General features: G+C 54.5%; 11 protein-coding genes across 11 annotated transcripts; 4 read left to right on the top strand and 7 right to left on the bottom strand.

Moving 5' to 3' along the window:
- Nucleotides 1-2,374: 2,374 nt before the first annotated feature.
- On the bottom strand, nt 2,375-3,724 carry Malapachy_0248 (glycoside hydrolase; the record flags this gene model as incomplete). The annotated part of the gene is made up of 1 exon (XM_018134777.1): nt 2,375-3,724. The coding sequence occupies one exon, from the start codon at nt 3,722-3,724 to the stop codon at nt 2,375-2,377; it is 1,350 nt and encodes a 449-aa protein (XP_017990994.1).
- Nucleotides 3,725-4,348: 624 nt separating this feature from the next.
- Nucleotides 4,349-5,091, top strand: Malapachy_0275 (hypothetical protein; the record flags this gene model as incomplete). Its single annotated transcript, XM_018134804.1, has 2 exons — nt 4,349-4,801; nt 4,834-5,091. 2 exons carry the CDS (start codon nt 4,349-4,351, stop codon nt 5,089-5,091), a joined length of 711 nt encoding a protein of 236 aa, XP_017991128.1.
- A 39-nt stretch (nt 5,092-5,130) lies between these two features.
- Nucleotides 5,131-6,825, bottom strand: Malapachy_0245 (ap-3 adapter complex mu3a subunit; the record flags this gene model as incomplete). Its single annotated transcript, XM_018134774.1, has 1 exon — nt 5,131-6,825. The coding sequence occupies one exon, from the start codon at nt 6,823-6,825 to the stop codon at nt 5,131-5,133; it is 1,695 nt and encodes a 564-aa protein (XP_017991000.1).
- A 61-nt stretch (nt 6,826-6,886) lies between these two features.
- Nucleotides 6,887-7,138, top strand: Malapachy_0234 (rpc10-dna-directed rna polymerases iii kd subunit; the record flags this gene model as incomplete). Its single annotated transcript, XM_018134764.1, has 3 exons — nt 6,887-6,965; nt 6,993-7,087; nt 7,118-7,138. 3 exons carry the CDS (start codon nt 6,887-6,889, stop codon nt 7,136-7,138), a joined length of 195 nt encoding a protein of 64 aa, XP_017991108.1.
- Nucleotides 7,139-7,202: 64 nt separating this feature from the next.
- Malapachy_0242 (hypothetical protein) lies at nt 7,203-11,972 on the bottom strand (the record flags this gene model as incomplete). The annotated part of the gene is made up of 2 exons (XM_018134771.1): nt 7,203-11,850; nt 11,881-11,972. 2 exons carry the CDS (start codon nt 11,970-11,972, stop codon nt 7,203-7,205), a joined length of 4,740 nt encoding a protein of 1,579 aa, XP_017990996.1.
- A 275-nt stretch (nt 11,973-12,247) lies between these two features.
- On the bottom strand, nt 12,248-12,523 carry Malapachy_0258 (hypothetical protein; the record flags this gene model as incomplete). The annotated part of the gene is made up of 1 exon (XM_018134787.1): nt 12,248-12,523. The coding sequence occupies one exon, from the start codon at nt 12,521-12,523 to the stop codon at nt 12,248-12,250; it is 276 nt and encodes a 91-aa protein (XP_017990962.1).
- Nucleotides 12,524-12,765: 242 nt separating this feature from the next.
- Nucleotides 12,766-13,097, bottom strand: Malapachy_0204 (tim9-translocase of the mitochondrial inner membrane; the record flags this gene model as incomplete). The annotated part of the gene is made up of 3 exons (XM_018134735.1): nt 12,766-12,796; nt 12,828-13,059; nt 13,091-13,097. 3 exons carry the CDS (start codon nt 13,095-13,097, stop codon nt 12,766-12,768), a joined length of 270 nt encoding a protein of 89 aa, XP_017991175.1.
- A 210-nt stretch (nt 13,098-13,307) lies between these two features.
- Nucleotides 13,308-14,101, top strand: Malapachy_0226 (eukaryotic translation initiation factor 6; the record flags this gene model as incomplete). The annotated part of the gene is made up of 3 exons (XM_018134757.1): nt 13,308-13,641; nt 13,670-13,763; nt 13,792-14,101. The coding sequence occupies 3 exons, from the start codon at nt 13,308-13,310 to the stop codon at nt 14,099-14,101; spliced, it is 738 nt and encodes a 245-aa protein (XP_017991030.1).
- A 92-nt stretch (nt 14,102-14,193) lies between these two features.
- Nucleotides 14,194-20,139, bottom strand: Malapachy_0200 (sec7 guanine nucleotide exchange factor; the record flags this gene model as incomplete). Its single annotated transcript, XM_018134731.1, has 1 exon — nt 14,194-20,139. The coding sequence occupies one exon, from the start codon at nt 20,137-20,139 to the stop codon at nt 14,194-14,196; it is 5,946 nt and encodes a 1,981-aa protein (XP_017991179.1).
- Nucleotides 20,140-20,307: 168 nt separating this feature from the next.
- Malapachy_0262 (rrna processing protein rrp8) lies at nt 20,308-24,393 on the top strand (the record flags this gene model as incomplete). Its single annotated transcript, XM_018134791.1, has 3 exons — nt 20,308-21,820; nt 22,893-23,028; nt 23,052-24,393. The coding sequence occupies 3 exons, from the start codon at nt 20,308-20,310 to the stop codon at nt 24,391-24,393; spliced, it is 2,991 nt and encodes a 996-aa protein (XP_017991016.1).
- A 76-nt stretch (nt 24,394-24,469) lies between these two features.
- On the bottom strand, nt 24,470-25,012 carry Malapachy_0141 (ribosome biogenesis protein nip7; the record flags this gene model as incomplete). Its single annotated transcript, XM_018134674.1, has 1 exon — nt 24,470-25,012. The coding sequence occupies one exon, from the start codon at nt 25,010-25,012 to the stop codon at nt 24,470-24,472; it is 543 nt and encodes a 180-aa protein (XP_017991017.1).
- Nucleotides 25,013-25,040: the final 28 nt, after the last annotated feature.

Raw genomic sequence — 25,040 nt, 5'->3', positions numbered from 1 at the left:
TGTAGGTAGGTCGTTATCTTGCGACCTACTATAATAGTGTGTAATAGATGGTAGATTCGAAATGGGTTTTATCTTGAGAAGAAAACATTGATAGTGCTACAGAATGTAGTATCTTATGTTACCGTGGTATTGTGACCTAATTCACCTGTCACAAGCTAGGTTCGTCATGATGAGTCCGCAAAAAGCAGGAGCTTATTGTTTTTTGCAGAGTATGTCTCCAGCCACCTTCGGAGATCATCATCGGAGTTCAACAATAAACGGCCTTTAGGTTCATTGACTCCTAGAATATTGATGTCATGTCCCAGGCGCTCCTGAATCTTGAGAAGAAGAGAATTTCGTGACATATTGATAGGGATTCGTAGTGCAATCATTTGATCCTCTTTCTCTAGACGGGCAACTTTGATGCGATACATAGTTGGTTCTTCAATGGCGCAGTAAGAGTCGGACGGTGCCTTCTTTGTCTGAAGACTAGAAAATGTTGACGCAAGTTGTTCACGCTTATTTCTGTTTTTTGGACCAAGGCTTTGAGCTGAGTGATCTAAATCGGATGAGGACAAATGCGGTGACTGGATTTTTGATAGTATTGTAACTCGACACTGGTCACCGGGGCGAAGCTCCAACATGTTATGCAATGAAGAGGATCGTAATATTGATTCAGGCAGTGAGCACAAGTGATGTACGTATGTGTTCAAGTCTTTACAGCATTGTTGTGCTGTGTAGTATGGCTCTTGAGGTGGGACTGGAAGATTTGATAAAGCTTTACTGGGAGTATCACAGCTGGAGGAAGGTGACACCAAGTGAAGTAATTCAGACTCAATAGAGTCATGCAATTGAACAAAATCTTTATACCTTCTTTGTAGAATAAGCTCTCGGTGCTCATATAACGATGCTTTGCTTGGGTCCGGTCCTTTTAGTATATCTGATATGTGGATAGCACGTACTCTGTACCAGTAATCGCTTACATCAGGACGAACATCGAGCACAGAAGCAGACATAAGTATTCCCGGCGGTAAGGATTGTTGAGACACATTGTGGTCTGACCGAGCAAGAGAATGAGTAGGAGCGCTAAAGGAAGTAGATGTTTGTTGTAACAAATGAGAGAAATAATCATCTGTACCCATATCCGCGCTAGCTGGGACTGATCCAATCCTTGGAAATGCATGAGAAGATGTTGCCGGTGGTTGAAGCTGTGTCTTGGAATAGTTTTGGTTAATTGTACCCAAAGGTATAGCAGTTTCGCGTAGGCGTCTGTTTTTTTCTTCCCATTCAACAACGCTAGGTATATGTGTCAATATACATTCGTTCTCTTCGGATAATATCGGCTCTCCTGATATTTTGTCGCGGAATGAAACAAAGCTGGTGGGAATAAGACCGGCTGCACCGAGATGGTCTAATGGCTTGGCGACAAGCCATTCATCACTTGAACGTGCCACTACTAGGACGCTTTCACCTGCACGAGCAGAGAGTTCGTGCGGTAGTTCAGCTTTAAAGTCATATTTGAAAGTCGCAATCGTACCGCTGGATGTTCTTGTTGAAGATGAACTGTTCGACCCACTCGAACGAGAAAGTTGCGGGGTTTCTGGTACGCCATTTGGATTGAGCTCGCTCTGTACAGATAAACAGAAGGCAGCGCGAGGCTTCGTGCGACTAATAATATCGAAATAGTCGGCAGGGACTATACCTCTCGCATTTGTGACAGGATTACAAGCCTCAATCCAGCCATGAGGAAGAGGCCTGTTGGATTCCAGGACATGGAAAAAATCACCCTTGTGGAAACCGAGTTCATGTTGATGTTGAGAAATGTAGTCTGCATTAGCCCGTATAACATATTTCGGAGGTTCCATACTAGCAATATGTTTTGCTTGACCCTGATGTGTATTGACATGAAAACCGCTTGTCACATGGCGCTCCTTGAACGACTCCCGCAACTCACGAAAAGCCTTCATCAAAATATCTTTTTGCTTTTATTAGAACGGAATGAAATGAGCGGTTGCCAGGGGAGCAACGGTGTAAAAGAAGCTAATCTGTTAATTGAGATGCGATGAGGATTCGGCACCAACGCATTGAACCATATGAGTGCCACGACCACGTATGAATAGCCATCCTTTGTGCATGAGCTTGCATGACAACATGGGTCTTTGACAGAATGTCACAATGTTTAGTCAAGGAACAAAGCCAATACGCTTGTCCCTTTTACCTTGCACACATTCCCAAAAATACGCGACAAAAATTTTTATGACAAACTACAAAAGGGTCTAAAGAATATGAAAAGGAAAGAGTCTAGTTGAGAGAAAAAATAGCGAATCAAGCTTGCTTTTTCTTCTAATTTGGGTTATGAGATAGAAGGGAAAAAACAATCGTCCTGCGAGTTGCTTTACGGGAAGCCGGGTACGTTGGAGATGGCGTCATAGAGGGTGTTAGGCCGGTCGTTGTTGGTCAGACGGTTCGAGTTATCGACACCCTGCATGTTACGCATCACGCCAAAGGGCGCGTAGGCCTCAATGAAGTCTTGCTGGTCGAACCAGTGAGCCATTTCAACCTGGAACTGGTTCGTCTGGCTCTGCGAGCACTGAGGACCACCGTTGAAGTCCTGGCAAGCATATTCTGTTACCCAGATAGGACGGTTGTAGCGGTCGTGCCAACGGTTAACATACTCACGGAAATTCGTAGCATTGGTGTCGTAGTAGTGCAAAGCCATGGCATCAATGTTGTCGAATACATCAGAGCAGTTACCACGGAACTGGTCCATCCATTCAATACCGTTTGGAGCGTTGGTGGTCACCGGCGAAACGATGTAATAGCCGTGCTGCTTGAGAGGAATGACATTGTCACGCATGAGGTTGCATCCCTCTTCCGGTGTCATATCAGCTTGACCCTTCTGGTTGACTTCATTCATACCCAGAACACACTTGCCGCTGTTGTTGGGACCATCAGGGTTGTGAAGCACATTCGCACGGAATGAGTTCACATTCTTGTGACCCCAAAGCATAGGGCAGAACGTAATGTTGGTAGGAGGGTGAGCCAGGTTGGGCTTGTCATCCCATGTGTAGTACCAGGAAACCTTTTGCGTAATGAAGTCAGAGATGTTAAAGCTGTCACCGTTCGCCCAAGAGATACCAAGCTTGGGCTTGTTAGCCAGCAGGCGGTTGTCATCGGGGTTCGTGTACTCGTAGGGATCACCTCCCAGAATCGAGCCAATCCAACCGAAGCCAGCACGGTTGAGAGCGTGACGCAGCGAAGAACGAAGAGCACCACCCACAGTGTTGTCGTTGTTTGAATCCGACGACGACGAGCTCTGAGCGCGTGAACTCGAGCTAGAGCTTGAGTGCGGACGCGAACTTGAGCTATTTGACGACTGCGACGACTGCGACGACTGCGACGAAGGCTGCGATGCGTGAGAGCTGCTCGACGAAGAAGGGTGCGAAGAGCGGCTGCCACTCGACACAGAGGACAACGAAGCAGCCGAGGACGAAGTGCTGTTACCCACGGACGCCACAGCTGCGTTGCGGTGGCGGGATCCACCGCTCGAGCGAGCCGCGTCAGAAGGAGACAGCGCGTCGAGCATAGCCGACATGTGTCCTTGGAAGTTGTTCACGTAGTTCTGGTACTCATTGTTGTTCCTACGGTGAGCCACCTCTTCATGGGGACGACGCTTGATAATGTCAGCCTGGGAAACTGACGCCAGCGCCAGTCCGGAAATAATAACTGCAGTGTTAAGCTTCATTGACAAAGAAAGTTGGACGCTCGAGAGAGCCACACAAAGGTGTAAAAGCGAAGTTCAACCGCAGAGGGAAAGGGTGGTAAAGAGAACTCAAGGATATTCTTGATTCCCATTAATACATTATCGAGTGTCCTATGCACGATATCTGAATGTAGGTTCTACGAGCGCCCAGTAGATGTTTGAACATGACAGGTTTCGCTGTTGGAACAAAATTGCTGCTTGGCAGGAGGGGCGCTCGGACCAAGCGAGCAGAAACCAATCGCATAAGACCCAAAAGACCCAATCCGCTCAAAAGTGGAGTTTATTCGAAGAAGGATTGCGTGGCTATCTGACGACGTGGGGCGAAGTCGACGTGCATCGGCGTAATTTGACGAGTGCCAGCATTGCAAGAGCATGGAGGATGTGTCACTGACGATTAAGTATCGAAGTCAAACGCATGTCATCTCAATTGCTAAGTCTTCGACTTTATCTCAACTTCAAGAAAAAATATATGACATCACAAGGGTCCAACCTGCTCACCAGAAGTTGTTAGCACCGCAATGTGGACAACGCATTGCTGAGATCTTGCGGAGTGGCGCTGCCGAAGATGTGACTTTAGACTCACTTCAGGTAAAAGATGGAATCCGCATGTCCGTCATTGGTGCTACTGAATCCGAAATTGCCAAAGTACAAGAACAAGATGAAAAAATGGCAGTGAAGCAAAAACCACGTCAGTTTCACCCAAGCTTGTTGAAGAATTCCTCTCCACGACGTACACCATCGTCTTCCCTCGGACCTCCCGTATTTGGCCGGTGCGGCGCACATAGCAGTACACCGGAGGGGAGTCCTCTGCAGGCCGATGTCGTCAAATACCTGGAAAGGCTAGCGTCTGACCCTGCTGTATTGCATGTATGCAAGTTGCATTCTTACCAGGTTGGACTTCTCTCGGAATTGTTGCCCCATGAGAACCCTGAATTACTAGGCCTTAATGTCAACAAGGGGGAAAAAATCCTTCTTCGCATTCGTACAGATGAAGAGGATGGTTTTCGTGATTACAAGACTACGCGGCGGGTTTTGATGCACGAATTAGCACACAATGAGGTACGTATTGTTTTTTACTGACATATCGACAGATATCGGACCATCCACCTGAATTTAAGATCCTGAATAGCCAATTGAACCGTGAAGTGGAGTCGTTTGAGCGCTCGCGTGCACGAGGTACGCATGTGCTTGATACGACCCCCATGTATCAACCTGTCCCGGGAAGAGATATTGAGGAGGATCTTGAAGAACGGCGATTACGTATCCTGGCGGCCACAGAAGCGCGACTTGCCAAGTTGGACCAGGACATAGATGCGGGGTGTGGAAGTGGAGGGGCGAATCTTTCGTAAAGGGCCCAATTTGAGCTAGTTGAAAATATGGACGGGTATCTAAGTTAGGAGGCGGCGGAATTCCAGTTGGCCCATCAACAACGTACGGGCCCCCTTGTTCGGCACGTAGTCTTCTTGCTGGAGCTGAATGGAGCTCGTGCGAAGCCCCGTGAGTGAGTAGCCGGCCATAGAGAACTGTACTTGAACAGCATACGATGGTCTCGAAGGGCCCGTAGACATGATGGTTCCTTGTAGTACGGCCATCGTTGTTGGGGATAAGGAAGGGATGCTCCAACGAAGCAATTGCCGTTTTCGGTCAAAGACCATCGAGCCAGCTGCCTGTGCCATGTTGGGAATCGTACCGATATCGGACGAAGAGGCAAGTTTGCTGGCTATGCCTTGAATCTGGGGCGCTGCATCTACGCCGTGAACGCCATCACCCAAGAGCCATTCAATGCATACGTGTTCAAGCGTATTGGACTGCGCTAAGGACGGCTCCACTTGGATCTCAAAGGGCAGGCCGCCTTGGGATGCCGTGTAGTCACCCAGCTCCACTACCACAGCAATTGGAAGCGCCTTGTTTTTCTCTGCCAGCGCCGAGCGGCCCATAGCGCCAGATGTTGTGGAACGGATGTGAAATGTGCCTAGCTCGGAGGTGCCATCTGGTGGAATGAAGCACAGCTTCTGTTTCTCACTCCAAGTCCGCTGACGTATGCACGGGTGCCATGCAGCGTTTTCAATCATGCTGGGAGCATTGAAAGAGACCACGAGTTCTGGCATGCCTGTCAAGTGAGCAGAGCATTCCAAGCGGCCCCATACATCGAGAGCAAGTGGGGTACCATCACTCTGTACGATCCCATCGACAGTTTCCACAAGGTCGAGATACACCTCGTTCTTGGCATACTTGCTATTAGGTCGGCGCCATGGTAAGGGGGATGCCAATGTTGTTCGGGAACGTTCTGATGCGCTGTTGAGGCCAACTGTCTTCACAAGTTTATCGAGCCAGCTAGGTGGAAGCACAATATCTTTTAGTGAATTGATCTCGGTGAGCAATACGTTGCCTTCCCCATCCAGCATTTCTTCTAGAAGCTGGTACACCACATCAAAATGATCACAGAGAAGATCCTCCGTGAGCAAAGTAGGGTCTGTGGATCCCACCAAGTACTCTTGCAATACTTCGACCACTTTGTGCAAGAACGCCAATGGAATCAAAGGGTCAATCTCACGCGATACAGGGCACAAGAATCGCAATTCGCCGACCTTGATATGGCAGAGAACAGACCCGCCCTCCAACGGTGTTATGTCCTCTTGACGAGGGGGAGGAGCGCTCTGTTTGTTCGATGTCGTGTCGACACCTTCGGACCAGGCATTCGCTTCATCTGGCATTGAAGGTATGGGTGTCGCTCCGGAGATGCTGCCATCGCTATCAGTACTAGATTCTGTCTCTTCTTCGTCTTCTTCCTCCTCATCTACCATCTCGAGACTGGCCGCGGCGGGGACAGCCAGGACAGGGGGAATATCGCGTTCCGATGTCGCAGAGCTCGAGGACGTCAGACCAGCGTCCTGTTTCATCTGGCTCGCCATGACCACATCGCGCAGATGGTCCACATGCACCAAGGGATATGCTGGATGCGGATTGCGAAAGCGTGACAGCACAATGGGCTGTCCACTGCGGCCGACGATGATCAGGCCGTCCATCTGGTCGAAGCGAGACGATGGCGCACTGGTGGGCTCGACGACACCGCGACGTGACATGGAGGTGTGTATATATCACGAGACCCGTCGCCCGACTTTTTTTTTCGTCGCTCCTACCACTATGAGCTACGCTGCGCGCCCTGGTGGTGCGCCTATGGGCACGGGTATGCGCCAACCGGCCGTCGAGTACATCTGTGCAGGTACGTTATGCGCATTTTCTTACGCAGACTGCTCGGCTGTCAACGAAATCCGTCCCCGCGAGCCCATTCGCTGCCGCGAGTGTGGTCACCGTATCATGTACAAAAAACGCACCAAGCATATGGTATGTACTCACCTCTCCTCACACATCTAGCTGCATTTCGAGGCGCGATAATTATGTATAGACTAGTCTTGGTATATACCAGGAGGCTTTCACACAGCTACCGACAAGTCCCGTGTTAGTCGCCTCCCGCTCGACGTTTTCTACGATCACGATCGCGGTGTTCACGCGGACCGCTATCCTGATTCCGATCGCGACCCCAATGCCGATGTGGCCGGTCCTGCGGAGGCTGCCATGAGCCATGCCGCGCTGGCGCCTCTGACGAGGGCCGGTCATCCGCGTTGGCACGCCCTCCGCCGCCTTGGCGTGGAGCGTTGCCTGCGCGGTCCTTGCGCATGCGTTTCGCGTCTGGAGTCGCTGCCGTAGCCTGCGTCGGAGACGCATCTGTTTCGTTGGTAGAACGTCCAGCGTCCGACGCGGAGGACGCAGCCGTGTCCGCCGCTTTGCCTTCGGCAATCAGCCGATCTGCCAAGGAGCGTTTGCGCGCATTGCTTGCTCCACCGCGCGGCGGCTCGTCGGGCGTCGAAGACGCAGGGGCCGGTTCACGTGTGTCGTTGCGTCGTCGTGGCCACATCGCATTCGACTCACGCCGCGGCTCGTCGGGCCGTTCCCGCTCGCCTCGCCGATCGCGTCTCGCGTCGTATCGATCCCATCGTTCACGGTCACGATCGCGCTCGCGATCGCGCTCACGCTCACGACCCCAACCCCATCGACCTCGCTCCGGCTCGTCGCGGTCGTCGCCCCCACGCGGTTCTCGCGCTGGACGTGCATCGTTCCTGGGTCGATCCGTACGCGTGTCCTTGTCTTTGGGCTGCTGACTGCTTCCGCGGATCCGTGCGTCGCGTGGCTCGTCCTTCGTGGACGCCTGCTTCGACGCCGCATGGCCTTTTTTCGCCGAGGCCTCTTGTGCTTCTTTGGCCTTGGCCTTGGCACGCCGTGCTTCTTCACGCGACGCCTCGGCTTTCTGCCGCGCTAGTTCCTCGGCTCGTTCCTTCGCACGCCGTTCTTCTTCGGCTTGTTGCCGCGCGGCCCTGGCTGCGCGACGAGCCTGCCTACGTTCTTCTTTGGCCTGGAGGGCTTGCGCATGGCGTTCTTCGCGCGTATACGGCCGGAAGAAGTGTACGTCGACCCATGAGGCCGCCTGCTTCCGCAGCGTGGCATCCAGCCCATGCGCCAGCACCTTGAGATCCCCACGTGGATCGGACGTCGCAATGGTATGCACCATCTCTTGAAGCGGCTGGCCATGCTCTTTATACAGAGGGAAGAACGCAGCCATGCGATTCAGGACGACAATGGCGTTGCGCATCCGCATATACTCTTGGGTCAAGCATGTTTGGAACGCCGCCAGCAACGCATGGTGCCAGTCCAGGGCCAAGTACTTGAAGGCGCGCCACGACAGCGGCGCATCCTCGCTGCGCGATCGCATCCCACGCCCGCCGTGCCAGCTCAGCGCAAAGCCCACATGGTCTGCGCCGATGGCGTCCTTGGTATACGCCGCCTCGTCGTGTAGCCACGTATGTAGATCGCTCAGGAGGCCATGCAGGAAACGCGCATAGTTCCGCGCTTCGTTTTCCGTCGCGCTAAACAGTGTGGGCGCCACATGCTGCGTGAGCAGGATGTCGTACACGGCCAGCGTCGGCAGGTGGGGCGTGCCAATGGTATGCAGCATGCGCACGAACCGCGCGGCAAACAGGGCATCGTTGGGCGTCTGCAAGGCGCGTGGATGCACACACTGCGCGACGAATTGCTGTGCCAGCTGCCCGCGATCGACGTCCGGGGCAAACCAGTGCTTCTTTTCGTTCGCCAGACGACGTCGCGTCGCTTGGTAGGCGACCGTCTGCTCCTTGAGCTCGGCGGTGAACTGCGTGATGGTCTCATGCAGGCGCATCTTCGCCGACTTTTTCAGGCTGTCGGAGATGTCTGTGGCTGCGTCCAAGTCCTGCAGCGCTTGCCGCAGCCGAGTCATTTCCTGCTGGTACCGTTCCATCGGCACTGTTACATCCGCGAGGCTCAGTTGCCAGAACGTCAAGTAGAATGGCACGCCCAGCGCCGAGATGGAGCCTGGCGCCAGGCACGACTCGACCTCGTCCATCCACGGCGCCAGCACAGGGTGCCACGTAGGTGCGTCGTCCGTGTCCATAGCCTCGGCTTCTTCGTCGGTCGCCTCCGCAGGCTGGCCCATATCGACCTCCATCGCCTCCGCTGCGGCATCGCTCTCCGTCTTCCCCGGCTCGCACGTCGCATGACGTACCTCCCAAGCAAGTTTGGGCCGCGTCAGAAGGAACGCCATCGGCAACGACAGCCCAAATCGCCTCGCACAGTCGATCGGAGTCGGTACAAGCGAGGCGTACTCAGCCCACCCCTGCGACGCAAGGAAGTGGACGTACTGCAGAAGGATCGAGGCACACGTATCAAACGTGCTGCTGAGCGACTTGATGTGGGTCTCGTGCTCGTGGAACACACACAGCTGCCACTGCTGCGCCATGAGCAAGAGCAGTGGGACAGCCAAGTGACTTTCTTTCAGAGTGCGGTAGAGTCGCCCGCCGTTCTTCTTGAAGCTGTGGCGCGCAAGCAGCACCGCCGTAGGCGACGTGGCAGGGATCAGGGTGAGTGTCGCCTCTACCTGCATGAGGGGACCGCCCGTGAGCGCGGCGACTTGCGACTCGGACATTTCGCCCATCGGCTCCATCCCGGCCATTTTCAGAATGAGCTCGGAGAGGACTACCAAGTCCTTGACATGATCCTGCTTCAGGCGGTTGGCCAGGTACTGCAGCACAGGCGTGCAGTCGGTACTGGGATACTTGCGGTAAAACGTGCCGGCAAACGAGGCCAAGCTCTTGAGCCACAAACTGACATTGGTCCCGTCGGACTTGGTGCGTTCTTTCGCGGGATTGCTCAGTGCTTCCAGCAGCGCATACGAGAACACATCGTACTCCAGGGGCGTCAAGTACTTGGCCGCATCGACCACGGGCTCAATCAGGTTGTCGTACGACTGGATTTGGTGCAGGACCACATCGAAAAACACCAGCGGATTGGCATGCGCCGCCTTGGCCAGACTGCGGCCACTCGCACGTACATTGTCCGCACTCACACGGCGAAGAATGCCACGCGCTTCACGCTCCGTCTGGGCCTTGCTATGCCGCAACGCAGGACGCTTGCTTGCCCGATGCTTCCATTCGCCATACAATGCGTAGCGCGCAGGGTACGACAGCTTCGAGAGGTACGACCATGCCTCGTAGAGCAACGGCGCTCCGCCCTCCGCTAGACATACAGCAGGAAGAAGCTGCGTACGTACGAAGGGGAGCCATACCGCTGTATCCGACGCTGCCGCGGCACATCGACAGAGCCGCTGCAGCAAGCGCGCATCCTGTGCTACGTGCTCCCCAAGCGGCGCCAGCATCGGCAAGATCGCCACGGCATCCGTTACAGGCGTAAGGTGCGTCGCCCAATCGCCTACACAGAACACATAGGCCGTACTACCCCCACGCAGCTCAGGCGCTTCCAGCGTCAATGCGTACTCCGTCGGAGCCTTGGGCGTGGATACATTCAACGACATGGACTCCCATACAGGCATAAGACAGTGCCATACCAGGCGCAAGTACGCCTGCGTGACACTAGGAAAGGCGCCAAAGACCCAGGGATACTGCGCAAGGAACGGCATGACCATATCATACGCACCACACTGCAGCAACGCCCGAACGACCATCACAGCATGCGAGGGCGGAGGCGCTTGACGTGCCGCCGCCGCTGTGCCGGCCGCCGATACCGAGGACGCCTTGTCTGACGCAGAAGACGGTGCATCATCGTCCACCAAAGGCGCGGCCATCGTCAGCGCATTCGCACCAACGGAGGCTTGCTTGGCGGCCAGTGCGTCTTCATACGCTGTATGCAGACGCTGTATCGTATCATCCGGCGCCATGTACGGGTAGAGGACGCGCCACGCAAGAAGATCGGCACGAAGTAGCAGTGCCGCCGCCAGGTACAAACTACGAGGCGGCGCTTCCTGTACATCCGGCTGCGAATAATGCGCCCACTGTGCGCCGAGCACTTGCGCGATCCGCGTACCGTCCCATGGTCCTTGCCGTAGCAATGCAATAAACAGAGGATGGTAGTGTACGATGTGCGTCGCAAATACGCCCAAGAGAATGTCCAGGACACGCGTAGCGTCCAGAGAATAGTAGCCGATCAGCGCTTGAACGCTTGCCAGCAGGGCCGAAGCACGTTTCGTTACAGCCTCTGCATCTTCCGGCGACACCACGCCGTCGCATGTCGCGACGAGCGGCGGGCCCAAGTGCGTCATGAGCTCTGTGAGAAGCGAGGCATACCCTTCATTTTCTTCGCGCAGCAAATTGTACTTGTGTTGCTTGAAAAAGCTGGCTGTGCGAATTTGGATGCCACGCCGATGGAAGATCGTAGGATCGACCAATCCGAGTGCCTGCAGGAGTGGCGCATCCAGGCGCGTACATACTTTCTCGCGCGTAAGTACAGACGCGGTGAGCAGACGCGCTAGCACATCAGCTACACGAGTGCGTACTGTCGAGAGGGGCAGCGCGTCTACCGACTCTGGCAGCGCCTCCCTCTCCCAATCCAGTGCCCAGCATGTATCCAGCACCATATCAGCCCAGGCAGCATCCTGCACCGACAATACATTCGCTATCACATCCGCTGTGCTGTGGTTGTCACACACGTACGCACGAAGGCACGTCGTGAGCACTGTACGTGCCTCGAGTGCATCCACCTGCCATTGCTCGTGCAATTTCGAGCGACTGGATCGTAAGTCAAGGTGCTATACGTACATGGCGTCGATATCGCGATCGGCACTGCCATCCCCGACGGCTTCCACGAGCCACGACGGCTCGCCCAGCGCGTCGCTTCGGCGCGTCGACATGATGGATGATGGACGTTGCCGTACACGCAGTCACGTGGCGTAGCGCGCAACAACGTACTGGCTGCCTGTCGGCCTCACGAGCAGGTAGGCAGGCAGGCAAGCTGCCATGCCAAGCTTGGGCCGCGAACGTAGCACTTTGTTGCGATGGTATCGTGAGAATGTATACGCTATAGCGAGCGATAAACGCCTACATAGAGCGTTAGCCATATAGTACAAGGGGATGTGATCATAGGCATACTACACACTTGCGCATGGAGGCTGCATTGTATGTCGGCTCAGGCCGAGGACGAGGTGGATGCTACGCCAAAGCTGAAGTATACACCAAAACAGGTAAGAAGAAAAACCATGAATATGGAGGCGGCGATCCACATTCGTTCACCTGCCGTAAACGGGTCAAAGCCTGCTGCTACCGCAACATTGGACAAGGCCTGCACGGCCCCAGCTTCTTCTTGGAGTTCAAACGTGTCGGCTGCCTCGTTGTCCGCCGCACCTACCTCATCACGGAACACATGCGCCCCACGCGCACGGCTTCGGCGGGCGGGTGTCGTCATGTCGGTACGTTGCGTAGGGAGTGTAGCAGGGTGGGTGGAGGTACGTTGCACAGACTGCGTGTAGACACGCCACCCCGCTTTACCCTGCAAGCGAAGCTCGGACTACGTTCTATGCGTGTCTGGTTGGTTTTATAGGCAGTGCTACATTCGTGGGCAAAGAGACATTTTATGACAGACATTGTACCATTGTGTGTGTGTCCCCAAGTCGAAGAGCAGACGGCCTGCATGGCTAGGGACGCGTATTACTGCGGTTGTTGGCCCATCAGACGAGCGCTGCGTGTAAGTTTCTTGCATGCGTACGTACTTTTCCTCGGCGAAGCGGGCGCCCACGCGTTCCGAGTGCTTCAAGAACTTCTGTGTGCAGTAGGACACACATTGGGTCTCCTTGCTGGTAAGCGCACGCGACGTAAAGTCGTTAACGCAACCCTGGAAGCAGCGCTCAACAAGGCCAGAGTACAGACGCATAAAGTCCTTCATCTGCTTCTGCTCGATGATCTGCTGCATCTGCATTTGTTCTGTCGACGAAAGAGCTGAGACTAGCGCATGTCAGCATGCCTCTATACATACGATCCATGGTGGGTGATGTCGGTGCTGTGAAGTTGTCGAGAAATGCGCGCGAGGCTAGAAGGGGTCGAGCGCTCGAGGGGCCGACCACCGCTGTCAGCTTACGTCAGCGAAAAAAAAATCGAACGTGGGTAGAGAACGAGAGAGAGGACAGGTGGTGGCAACGCGACAACCTCTGCTTCTTACTTTTGCCTTTGACCGACTTAGCAACTTCTTTGCCATGGCGGTCCGTTGCCAATTTGAGAACTCTTCTGAAATCGGCGTGTTTGCACGCTTGACCAACTCGTACTGCCTTGTGACCGTGGGCGGCTCGGCCAACTTTTATTCCACCTTCGAGACGGAGTTGGGTGATTTGATGCCGATTGTGCACTGCACCATTGCTGGCACGCGCCTGGTAGGCCGCTTGACGGTGGGTAACCGCCATGGTCTGCTGGTTCCCATGACAACAACGGATCAGGAGCTACAGCACCTGCGGAATAGTCTGCCGGACGAAGTCGCGATCCAGCGTGTGGAAGAGCGTCTTAGTGCGTTGGGCAATGTTATTGCTTGCAATGGTACGTGAGGATGCCATCTAACTTTCAGATTATGTTGCGATTGTGCATCCTGATCTGGACCGTGAGACGGAGGAAATCATCGCTGATGTGCTCAAGGTAGAGGTATTCCGCCAGACTGTGGGGTATGTATATTGGGACGCTAACCGTCAGTGACAATGTGTTGGTCGGCTCCTACGCTACGCTCTCGAACCAGGGTGCATTGGTCCACCCGAAGACGTCGCTGCAGGATCAAGATGAGCTCTCGTCGTTGCTGCAGGTGCCGCTTGTCGCTGGTACTGTCAACCGTGGTTCCGACTTGATTGGCGCCGGCTTGTTGGTCAACGACTGGGCCGCGTTTGTTGGATTGGATACCACTGCGACGGAGTTGAGTGTCATTGAATCGACGTTCCGCCTGCAGGGCCAGGAAGCTGGCGCTGTGGTCAACGAGCTGCGCGATGCTCTGGTTGACTCGTATGCGTAATTGTGACGATGTTTTGTACAATACGTTGTGACGATGTACTTTCGCTCCTTCCCTTGATGCTATTCATACGATATAGTCTACGTATACCATACTTATGCCGATGGAGGCGGCGACAATACCTCCACTGATGCATTGGCCATCGATGCCTGGCGCAGGTCTGAGTGCGACGCATCCGCCCGATGCGCCGGCGCGCTGCGTAGCAAGTGCGCGCGGGCCTCGTCACGCGCACGCGCACGAGCGGCAGCGGCTTCGCGATCCACCAGGCCATGTGATGTACCTACCACGGTGAGATACCGACGAAGTGGTGCCGCTAACGCAGGAGCCATCGCCACCTTATCGAGCAATTCCACGACCAACAAGTAAAAGGTTCGCGTCGCTGCTTCTTGCGCCTCAGGATCTGTTTCGTAGAGCACGGCTAGGCCTTGCACCACTTGCGATACCACCGGCGTCCATGCGGCAATATTCCGCGCTTGGGTCTCGTTGTCCAACGGCAGGTACCCAGAAATGATTTCGTCCGCCAGTGGCAGCAAACGATCACTTACAGCGCGACGATTGGTATCGTCGCGGGTACGCGAATCTTGTTGCATACGCATATACACATAAACCAATGTCGAGGCGGAGGTGCTTTCCTGTTTGAGCAGGTTGGGCAGCTGCTTCATGAACCCGACCTTCCACAGCGCCGTGCGCAGTTCTCGATCCGCATTGAAGCGCCGTGAGAAGCGATAGCTGTCTTCCAATGCACTTGTCAAGCGCAGAAGTTGCGTAATGGGCACAGCTTCGTACACTGCTTCGTTCTGTAGCAGTTCGTTGGCCGTCTCGATAAGAAGAAGCTGCAGCACACATTTGACGATAATCTGCTTGAACGCATGCCGACGCTCTGTCGATGGGATCGCATTGTCGGCTGCAGAGAGCGCTGGGTCAAATACCTGTGACGCCGTCGTTGCACGGAACAGGCGCAGGAATGCATCGGTAATCTGTTGCCAGCCCTTCTCGTCCATACAGTCCATGTTCTCAACGATGAGCTGCTGCAGACAGGCTGTACCGATACGGGCCAATGTGTCGTTCTCTTGGCATATACAGGCACAAAGCAGTTCCAACAGGCCAGACAGCCGCGACTTCAGCGTCTCAAAGTAGTGGGTCCACAGGGCCACCAACTGACGCAACGCCTGGATCATCGTCGTAGAGAGCCATACACTCATATCCTCCTGCGTCGAGAAGCGCGTCACATCCGAGCGGTTGCGCAACACATTAAAGATGGGGAACAACACATCATTACAGACCGAGTCCCAAAACTCGCCAGAGAACGAAGCGCCATGTTCGGTAATGATGGTGAACAGCGACGTGAGCGCCACACGGCGCACTTCCAGGTCGTCGCCCGTCATGAGAATATCGTACAACGCAAAGAGCATCGGCAGCCACAATTCAGGGCGCACCGTCTCGTCCTCCTTGTCGATAGTTGTATCGGTACTGCTGCCATCAGCCCCTTCCACAGGTACGACTGTGCGCAGCATCTCTGTGGCTGGCAGACTCACACGCTGATTCGACGTTTTGCCGAAGTGCGCAATACACACACACAAATCGCCAAAGCTGTTGTTCGCAAGAATCGCGGAGAGGTGGTCGTGATGTACACGGCGTACAAGGTCAAAGGCATACAAGGCAATGCGTTCCGGTGCATTCGCAGCGACGCCAAATACGCCCAGCATCGTGGTCCAGCCCGATCGAATACGCTCTGCGCGGCTCTGCACCATCTGCTCCAGACATTGCAGCACCATTTCCTTGGCCCCCATATCCGCATTGCGTCGCATCGTGTGCTCGAACGGCTTCAAAAAGTCCTTCTGGAACGAAAAGTGCAACAGCTCTTCCTTTTCGAAAAACTTGGTCGCTAGCTGGCGCAACGAGTCAAGGCCAAAGGCACTCACAGCCGGGTTGGGATGACAGCATACCTGGTTGAAGTGCTCACCGAGGATGGCCCATAAGCGCGACCATTCCATTCGGATACGACCCATGTTGTAGTACGAAATCTCGACAACTTTCTGCAGAGAGAAGAGCCGCGGGTTGTCCGACATGCCAGAACTTTGGATTTCCTCCCACGACACGTCACACAGCGCCTGCACAAATTCCACAATGGCCTCTCCATGCAGTTGAGGTGTCGATGAGAAAACGCGATCTGCTGCGACGGTAATCTCACTCGAAGCACCCGCCTGCACTACATCCTCCGTCGGCAAATGCACACCTCGCGACGCACCGCTCTGAGGTCGTCGGCCTAGCTCTGGCAGCATACGCTCATCCACACCTCCACTGATAAGCTGGAAACGCTCAAGTTGGCTTACACACGTAAGAATCTCACGCCAGCTGCTTTGCAGCACATTGCCTTCTGTATGTGCAATGTCCAACAAGGCCTGAATCGCCATCACATTCTTGCTCTTCATCTCGCTGAGATTGTTCAGGAACGTAAACTTAGCCAGGGTGGTAATGAATGCATTGCGCTCCAAGTCAAGGTCGAAGAAGCAGGCAATCTTTACCGCGTCCTTGAAACCGTCCAATGCACGATGAATCGTATCCAGGTCGTTGGTGTCCTGCAGCGGTGCAGAAATGCCGGCAAGGAACGACATCCATGCCACTTCAAACATAGGCTTAACATGCTCCATGTGCGACGCACTAAAGAAGCGCTCCGACATGGCACGTTGGGCCCCTGCACGTTGCTGAGCATGAAGCATCGTACGGAACAAAACTTCCGTGCGATTGGCCATGCCACGCGTCTGCATACGATAGGCCTCGCCTTGCAAATCACGACCCACTGTCGCAATCGCGCCAGCCAGCCCTGTGGACGGCGGCGCTGCCGGTGTCTCTTCGCCATGCAGCTTAATCTCATTCTTTTGGATCTCATCGTAAATGGCTCGCAGGTATGGCTCTGGCAAATCTTTATCGTCATCCAGGCCTGCATTGTTCTTGATAAAGTCTTGCAAGGTCATACGATGCTTTACCTGTGGATTGTGGGCATCCGTATTGAGCATAATAACCGAGTAGGCAAGCTTGTACGCTGTATCGGCATTAGCAAAGGCCGTTTTGTTGCCTTCCGTGTAGCGCTCCGCAAACTTGAGCATGTACCGATCGATCTTCTGTGCCTCACCAGGCAGACGGAACGCTTGCAAGAACCGACGCAACGCCGTCGTCAATGGCATATCGCGGAACTCCATCAGGTCCACAAAAGCATGCATCGCAGCAATATTCTCCGGCTCGCCTTCACCGAGGTACTCACCGATGGACCGCTTGCTCAGGCCATCCGCATAGAAAAGGAAGCGCGCAATCGCCTGCGGGTCTTTGTTGCGAATAAAGCCATTATCCACAAGTTGCTGGATACCGCGCTTAGGCTTGTAGTTAAACTGACGAATGGCTTCCAAGAGGATAGTCTTGCGTTGCTTGGCATTTTCGAAGCGGCCTGGATCATCATCGGCGGCTAAGGCCTCGGCCGCTACAGAGGCAGAAGCACTGGGCATCGCTGACGTTGCTGCAGAGGCACTTGTTGATGACGTGGCGTCCTCATCTTCAGCTGTCACAGCCTCATCGGCCGCCACCGTCTCATCCCACCGCCCCATCCACGCCACCAGCGAGTGGAGCACACTGCACAGCCCTTCCAGGCTTTGGCGTTTGAGACGCACCTCTAGTGTATCAGCCTCCTTCTCGTCAGGCACCGGTGTGACCTCGTGCGCTGATGGCGTCTGTGCCAGTCGCGAAATCACATTCATTAGGCGCTCGTACAGGTTTTCTAACGCGGTGCGGTCACAGTCGTAGTTCAAGTAAATTTCCACCAAAGCTTGCGGATCGCGGCACAGTCGGTTCAGGATACCTAGCAACACAGACTTTTGCTGTGCGGGGCTGCTGCGCATCTCCAGGATCGGCAAGTATATCTCGTTCATAAGAACTTCAATTTCCTTCTTCATTTTGTTACGCATGCCAGCTAGCACAAGCCAGAAAATCTCACAACTTTCTTCAAAGACAGCCAATACACTGCTGACTGCGTTACGGCTCAAGCATAGGCACAAGTACTGCTTTACAGCCTGCACAAATGTTGTCTGCTCGCCTGTCGTCGTGCTGTAAATTTGGACACTGGCATTGGTAAACACATCCATGTGTTGTTGCAAGACACTTCGGACTGTGCGCAACGCCAACAACTTGGACCTCATAGAGTAGGATTTCAGGTCACGTTCGCTTTCCGAGCTTAGGGGCTTCATACTGAGCTTGCACAGCGCACGCAAAACGAGGAAAGCATCCTTTACAAGCAGGTCCGGCGCATCAATCGGTGCTGTTTCTTCGCGGTCGCCTCCATCCAGCGAGTGACGCGACTCAATCATCTGCAGCGTCACAGGCTCGTTGCCCAGCGGTACCGGCTCCGCCGTATCCGACGAAGTGCCCGTACGCGGCACTCGACTAAACACGTAGCTTACCATTTGCCCCAAAGCGCCCTGCGCAATCGCTTGGTGCGCTACGACGCGACTCATTAGGTATACATTGTACACAGTACGCACAGCACGTAGCAAGCTCGATTGATGCACACGGATGCTGGTCGAGAGGACACAGGCGAGCAGCGCCTTGACAATTTGCACAGAGACGCGCTCATCAATCTGGTCGTCAAAGCAGTCGCATACCGTCTCCACAACCAGGTCGGCCAATGCCGCATTCGGCGCGGCTTCGGCCGTCTCGTCGTAGGCAAAGAAGGCGTAACTAACCAGTTTTGCAATGCAGTCCAAAGCCGTTGTTTGTAGACCGACATTCTTCGATTCACATGCCAGGCGTAGCGGCTCAAACACCACACGTGGGTCAAGCACATTGGTCGCACCCACCGGCGTATCTGGCGCGGTAGCTGCCTTGACCATATCGAGCGCTGTTTGCACACTTTCCTTCAAGCCTTTGCTACGCCGAGCCTCTTTGGACGTAGCAAGGGCATCTAGGGCTGACACAACAAACACAGCGCTACCGCGGCTCAAACTCTTTGCTGAAGACGCCGAATGGTGCATCACCCGGTCACTCGTTACAGCTTCCGTTTGCATACTCACTTTGGGCGGCACAGGCGGCGCTAGTGATTCATCGGCATTGACATCCACATCTTGCGTCTCCGTTGTCGGCAGTGGCATCGGTGTAGCACGGGGCACTTCTTCTTCTTCCATATCCGTTGGCACCGTACGTGGAATCTCTGGGACGTCAGCTTGCGTGATCGGCACCGATGCAGGGAGCACCGATTTCGCAGGCACATCAGGCGGAAGGCCGCGCTCTTCTTCTACCTTGCCGGTGTCAGGCGCACCTGTCGGTTCTGTATGCGCTTCCACTTTCTCGGAGGATGCCGTCTCTTCCTCTTGCATCCTGGGTGACAGAGCCGACTCTTGTGTCTCACTTACAGGCTCGTCTTCGGGCAGCGGAGCCGGTTCAGATTCCAAAGCATGTTCCTTCGGTGTATCGTCGACCTGTGTTTCCACTAAATCTTCCACTTCATGTCCTGTGGTTTGCTGTTCTAGCGGCTCATCCAAGACTTGCGCAGGTGGCTCTGCAGACTTTTCTTCACGTTCCTCTATGCCGGCAGAGACCGCAGGTACCTCGGCATCTGCTGCTTTGGCGATAGGCTCAGCCGGTGTAGATTCTGTGAGGTCATTGTTTGTGCCCTCTTTAGGGGCTATATCGTCGTGCCCTGAGACCACATCGACGGTAGCCTCTTCCCCTTCCTCTGTGCGCTCCGAGGCTGTCGGTGTATCTTTAACATCATCCGCAAGGCCCGACAAGGCCTCCTCCTGCGAAATTTGAGGCTCCGCAGTTTCCATATCCAGCAGGGCGTTGAGTTCATTCCCTCGCTGCAGTGGGCGGGATGGCACAGAAGCAGACCAAGTCTCCGCCTGTTCCTCCTCTACATCCACCAACAGAGACGAAGCTGGCTCTGCCTGCTGATCACGAGCTGACACAGATTCCTCCTGTTCTATTGACGTAGGTACCGTCTCCTCGTGCTGCACAGCTTCCTCAGCTGCACTAGGCACGCGCTCGTCGGACTCCATCAGGTAGGTCAGTCAGCTGCCAAAGAAAGGCACGACGCGCCTGGCCTCACAACACCGACCCCCGACGAACGGTGTGCGCTGACTAAACCCAAGCGCCGGTCGAGCCACCTGTGTCTCTCCATTTTTTCGGTCGTCCTGTCCCTGCCACTCCATTTAGGCGTCGACACGATGGAAGAATCGGTCGACCTAGGAGCACTGCAGCAGCAGTTACAGCTGCAACGCTCATCTCTAGCAGGACAAATTTTATCACGTTTGCCTGCATCCTCGCCTTCAACGTCAAAGACCTCAGACGCTACGGCTGTGTCCACCACACGACGATCAGCTACCCTGGGTGTGGGTGCTGAGGCCCCTGTCCAGCCTACCTTTTCTGCGACCGACCAGAAGCTACGTGCTAAACTAGGAGCTACATCTGGTTCAAAGCGTCGCCGTGACACTGAAGTCGGCCAGACGCCAAAACGCACAGACGGCAGCCCTAACGACGACAATGAAACCGAAGAGTCAGATGTGCGTCAGACTAAGAGCCGACGACGTGCGAACCGTGGACCGGATGTCTTTGCTGTAGCTGAGGCCAAAATCAAGGCAGCGCAAGCCAAAGCCGCTCCAGTGCCTGTATCCTCAGGCGATCAGCCTGATTTCTCAACCATGAGCAAATCGCAGCGGAAAAAGTGGAACAAACGTCAACGCGAACAAGCGGCTGCCCCTGCTACTCCAAAGGAAGATGCCACCGCAGACGAACCTGCCCCTTCCTCCACTCCTTTGCATGGACCTGTAGCCAAACCCTCTGTCACGGCACCTGGTCCCAGCCCAGTGGCGCCTAGCGAGAAGAATGAAACGCCTCTTACGTCCTTGCAATCGTCTATGCTCGCCAGTTTGCAAGGTGCCCGCTTCCGTTCCATTAATGAGCGTCTATATACCCATGATTCACATGATGCTCTTGCCTTTATGCAAAAGGAGCCGCAAATGTTTGATGAATACCATGCAGGTTTCCGACAACAAGTGCGTAAATGGCCCAAGAATCCTGTGGACAAAATTTGTGAGCTGGTGCTGCCCACCACGGACAAGAAAAAGAAGTACCACGTTCGTGCTTCGTCTCTTCCTGGTGCCTTGCTCGTGGATATGGGGGCGGGTGAAGCTGGTTTGGCGAAGACATTGGTACCAAAAGGCTTCCATGTTCTTAGCTATGATTTGGTTGACACGCCTGATGGGTGGGTGCGCGGTCTAGATGTGGCAGCCATTGGATCTATTCCTTTGCCGGGCTACTTGGCGCCCTTGGGCTTGGTATGGGATGCCTCACCTCCCACCTCGCCCGCTATGGTTGACATTGTTGTATTCTGTCTTAGTCTAATGGGGACGAACTGGGTGGATATGATTACAGAAGCATGGCGCATTTTGAAGCCACATGGTGAATTGGTCATTGCAGAAGTAACGAGTCGTCTAGGTGCCACCGGTGACACGACGGATTTTACAACTCTTGTTGAGGCGATGGGGTTCCATTTGGATTGGCATGACACCACCAACAATACACATTTTGCTCTGTTTAAATTTAGCAAAGTGGTCCAACAAAAGAGCACATTGTCGACGCAAGATGCACTGGATACCACGCTCGCACCCGCTGCGCTTGTATCGTCTGTTGAAAACGCGGATCAGGCAAAGCTGGCGCGCGAAGAGCTTGTTCGTCGAGGTGCGTCAGTCCTAAAACCTTGTTTGTATAAGCGGCGATAGATTATTTCCAATGCCATGGCTCCCTCGCGTGTCATGGACAAAGTTGTGGAGCTTGGGCGGTTGCCTAATTTAGAATGGCCTCCACGTAGGTATGCTTTACACGACCTGATCGCGCCCGTGTCTTTTCATTCTTCACGTGGCACAGGCAAAACTGAAGGGGTATTTGCTCCGCGCGCGGGGGAGAATGTGTTTAGGGGCAGTGCTCAGGTTTCATCTCATTGCTACGTCCGTCGTGAGGGATGTGCGCTTAGCTGAGAGTATCAAGAAGACTTTCTTTACTCCTCAGCGCACCTGTCCCTTGACCTGAGACTCCTTGATCTAACGGTGGAACATACCTTCTTAATTTTCCCACCTACGTGGATCTATACACTGCTTGCTCTATATTCTCGCTCTGCGTTTTTTGTTTGTTTGTCTTTTGTGTTCTGGCATTTAGCGTGCCTTCTATAAACAGTGTCATCCACACAAACATCGACGAGCTCGTTGGCTAGCTCCAACAGTCCTAGTTCTCTTTCTTCCTCTCGTTCTAGTTCCTCTCGTTCTAGTTCCTCTCGTTCTTCTTCCTCGTCTTCTCCCACCTCTATGGATTCTATTTCAAGTTCTGCGCGGGGGGAGTCCACCTCGTCTTCCAACGACTCGACTGGCGACAGTCAAGGGTCCTCTAGCCGATCACGATCCGATAATGCGAGGAGCTCTAGTGCCGGCCCAACCAGCAATGACAACAACAACAACAACAACAACAACAACAACAACAACGGCGGCGGTGGCAGTAATACTAGCAGCTCCAATAACAACAATAATGATGGAGATAACGGCAGCAGCAGCAGCAGCAGCAGCAGCAACGACAACAACAGTCGCACTCGTGGTAGCGGTGGTGGTGCCGGTGGCGGGAATGGGAACAGTAGCTCCCGCAGTGCAGACAACACTGGGGCTAGTAGTTCAGCTGCTGGTGGTGGCAGCCAAGGTTCTTCTGAGGCGAGCGGCCCTACTAGCTCATCGAATGGCGGTAATGGGCCTAGCAGTAGCGCCGCCAGCCCTAGCAGCAATGCTGGAAGCAGCAGTACAGGCGGCGCTGCGGGCGGCAGCGGTGCTAGCAGCAGCAATGATTCTAATGGCACTCCTTCGTCAGCCAGCTCAAGCGCTTCTCCTTCTGATGGTGCCGCAGGTGGCGTACCTACAAGCGCATCTAGCAGCACAGCTGCGCCCAACTCGGCCAACATTACGTCGGGTGCCCCATCTACGTCGACCAACGTGGTTGTCTTGACGATCAACGGTCATCCCGTTACTTCTACACGGACTCAAGTCTTTTCAGCTACACTCGCTCCAGGGAATCGCAAGACAGAAGATACTGGGTACTGGAACGACGGTGGCGCTGTGGGTGGTACCTTTGCTGCGGTGGGTATCGTTGCAGTGGCGCTACTGGGCCTGGCTACCTGGCTCTTCTGGCGACGTCGCAAAACGAAGCGTATGGATGCTGATGTCGTCGCAGCGGCTTCTGCAGCGGAAGCTACGACACGTCGTCCGTTTGATGACGATGACGACGACCTGATGCCGTACGATGGCACTACGACGCATCCACGTGCCCCCGAAGATGGTGCGCAGCCTTACTACAACATAGGATATCATCAGCCTGACCATATGGCCAGCATGGTCGAGGATCCGTATGTTCATGCTGCTGCTCCTGAGCACGCTAACTCTGCTCCTATGGCAGCGGGCGCTACCGCTGCCACTGCCGCAGCCTCTGGGTCGGCGCACGGTGGAGAGTCGACGTATGCGCACGGCAGCTACCTGCCGTATACCTACGATACAGCTTCGGCCGGCATGCAACCCCACTCGACAGGAGACTATGCCGAGAACCCGTCTGTGTACTCGTCAGGCGATGCCTTTCGAGATGCCTCAAACACGGGGTATGCGCCTGTATCGTACGCCGCCCCAGCTGAGCAACCCCGTGTGTCATTCTCGTCTGGTGCATCTGAATACCAGCCTGCGGCTAGTGAGATAACGCATGAGACGTATTATGCACCTGCCATCTCCTCAATGCCTGCCACGGCTCAACCGGAGGAAGCTGCAAGCGAAGCGCCATTGCCATCGCTGTCGACAGACCAGCCGGAAGCGTCGAGACTGGCCCCACCCACCACGACCGATTTGGCACCTGCGTACTCTGCTGGCTCAACACACGTGAATGTGTCGGATTCCAAGAACCCAATTACATTCACGGAGAACGTCTCTACCAAAACGGATCTTCCGCCACGTCCTATGCCGACCTTTGGCGAGGGAGAGGCCGCTAGTACGCAAGGTCATGGCGATTGGGATCCACCCGCCCTCTCCAGTGCGTGGTTCCCTGCAACGCACACCACCACTGAAGCTGCGCCTTCGACGCAGTCGATGGTGCCTGCGTCGCGACCTGACAGTCTGCAGCCATACACCGAGGTCTTCAACCCTGCGTCTGATTGGTCGCATTCAGGTGTGAGTGAGGCCGTGGATGCGGCTTCGACACCGCAGCGTCTGACGGTGCGCAATCCTTCTCCGTTGTAGACTCTGGTGATACTTTGGTAGTCTCATACCATTTCCACAGATTCTATGTATACAAAAAAGAACGCTACATGTTAATTTAGAAAAGCGTTTCTTCATCACGAAGGTATTCGCCCACATCGGCCTGATGGAAGACGATGATGTTGGTCGGGTCCATATTCCGCGTATCAGCGGTCGAGCGGGCTGTGACACCAAAGCCCAAGCCGACACCGCTCATGTTCAGCACAACGACACCCGCATGCTCAGGTGTGTCGTCTGTAATGCGGCCCACATGTGCCTTTACAACGTGATTGCCATACAAGAACGGCATCTCACCATTGGGCTTGATCCATACTTTGTAGCGAGCATACTGCACCAAGTAGTCCAGAGCCGTAATGTGCAGGCGGAACTTGCCCGTCTTGGAAAATTTCCCGAAACAGGTCCCCAGAGACATGAGATTAGGTCGTGCAATGGACACGGCCATTTTCATATTGGCTTCCGACACATAGTACACACGATCACGATGCAAACGGAAAACATGTGGGTCATCGGGACGGTCAATCAGATGCACAAGATTCTTTCCGATATAGTGCGCCAGCTTCTCGAACAGTGTCGTGGTTTCTTCATCTGTCAGGGGCCGCATCGTGGATACGCTGGGCAGATCAGAAACC

This window comes from Malassezia pachydermatis (assembly GCF_001278385.1).
Source record: "Malassezia pachydermatis strain CBS 1879 chromosome Unknown scaffold6, whole genome shotgun sequence".
Taxonomy (NCBI): Eukaryota; Fungi; Basidiomycota; class Malasseziomycetes; order Malasseziales; family Malasseziaceae; genus Malassezia; species Malassezia pachydermatis.
Note: the sequence above shows the minus strand (reverse complement) of the source record. Positions and strands in the feature narration are given on the sequence as shown.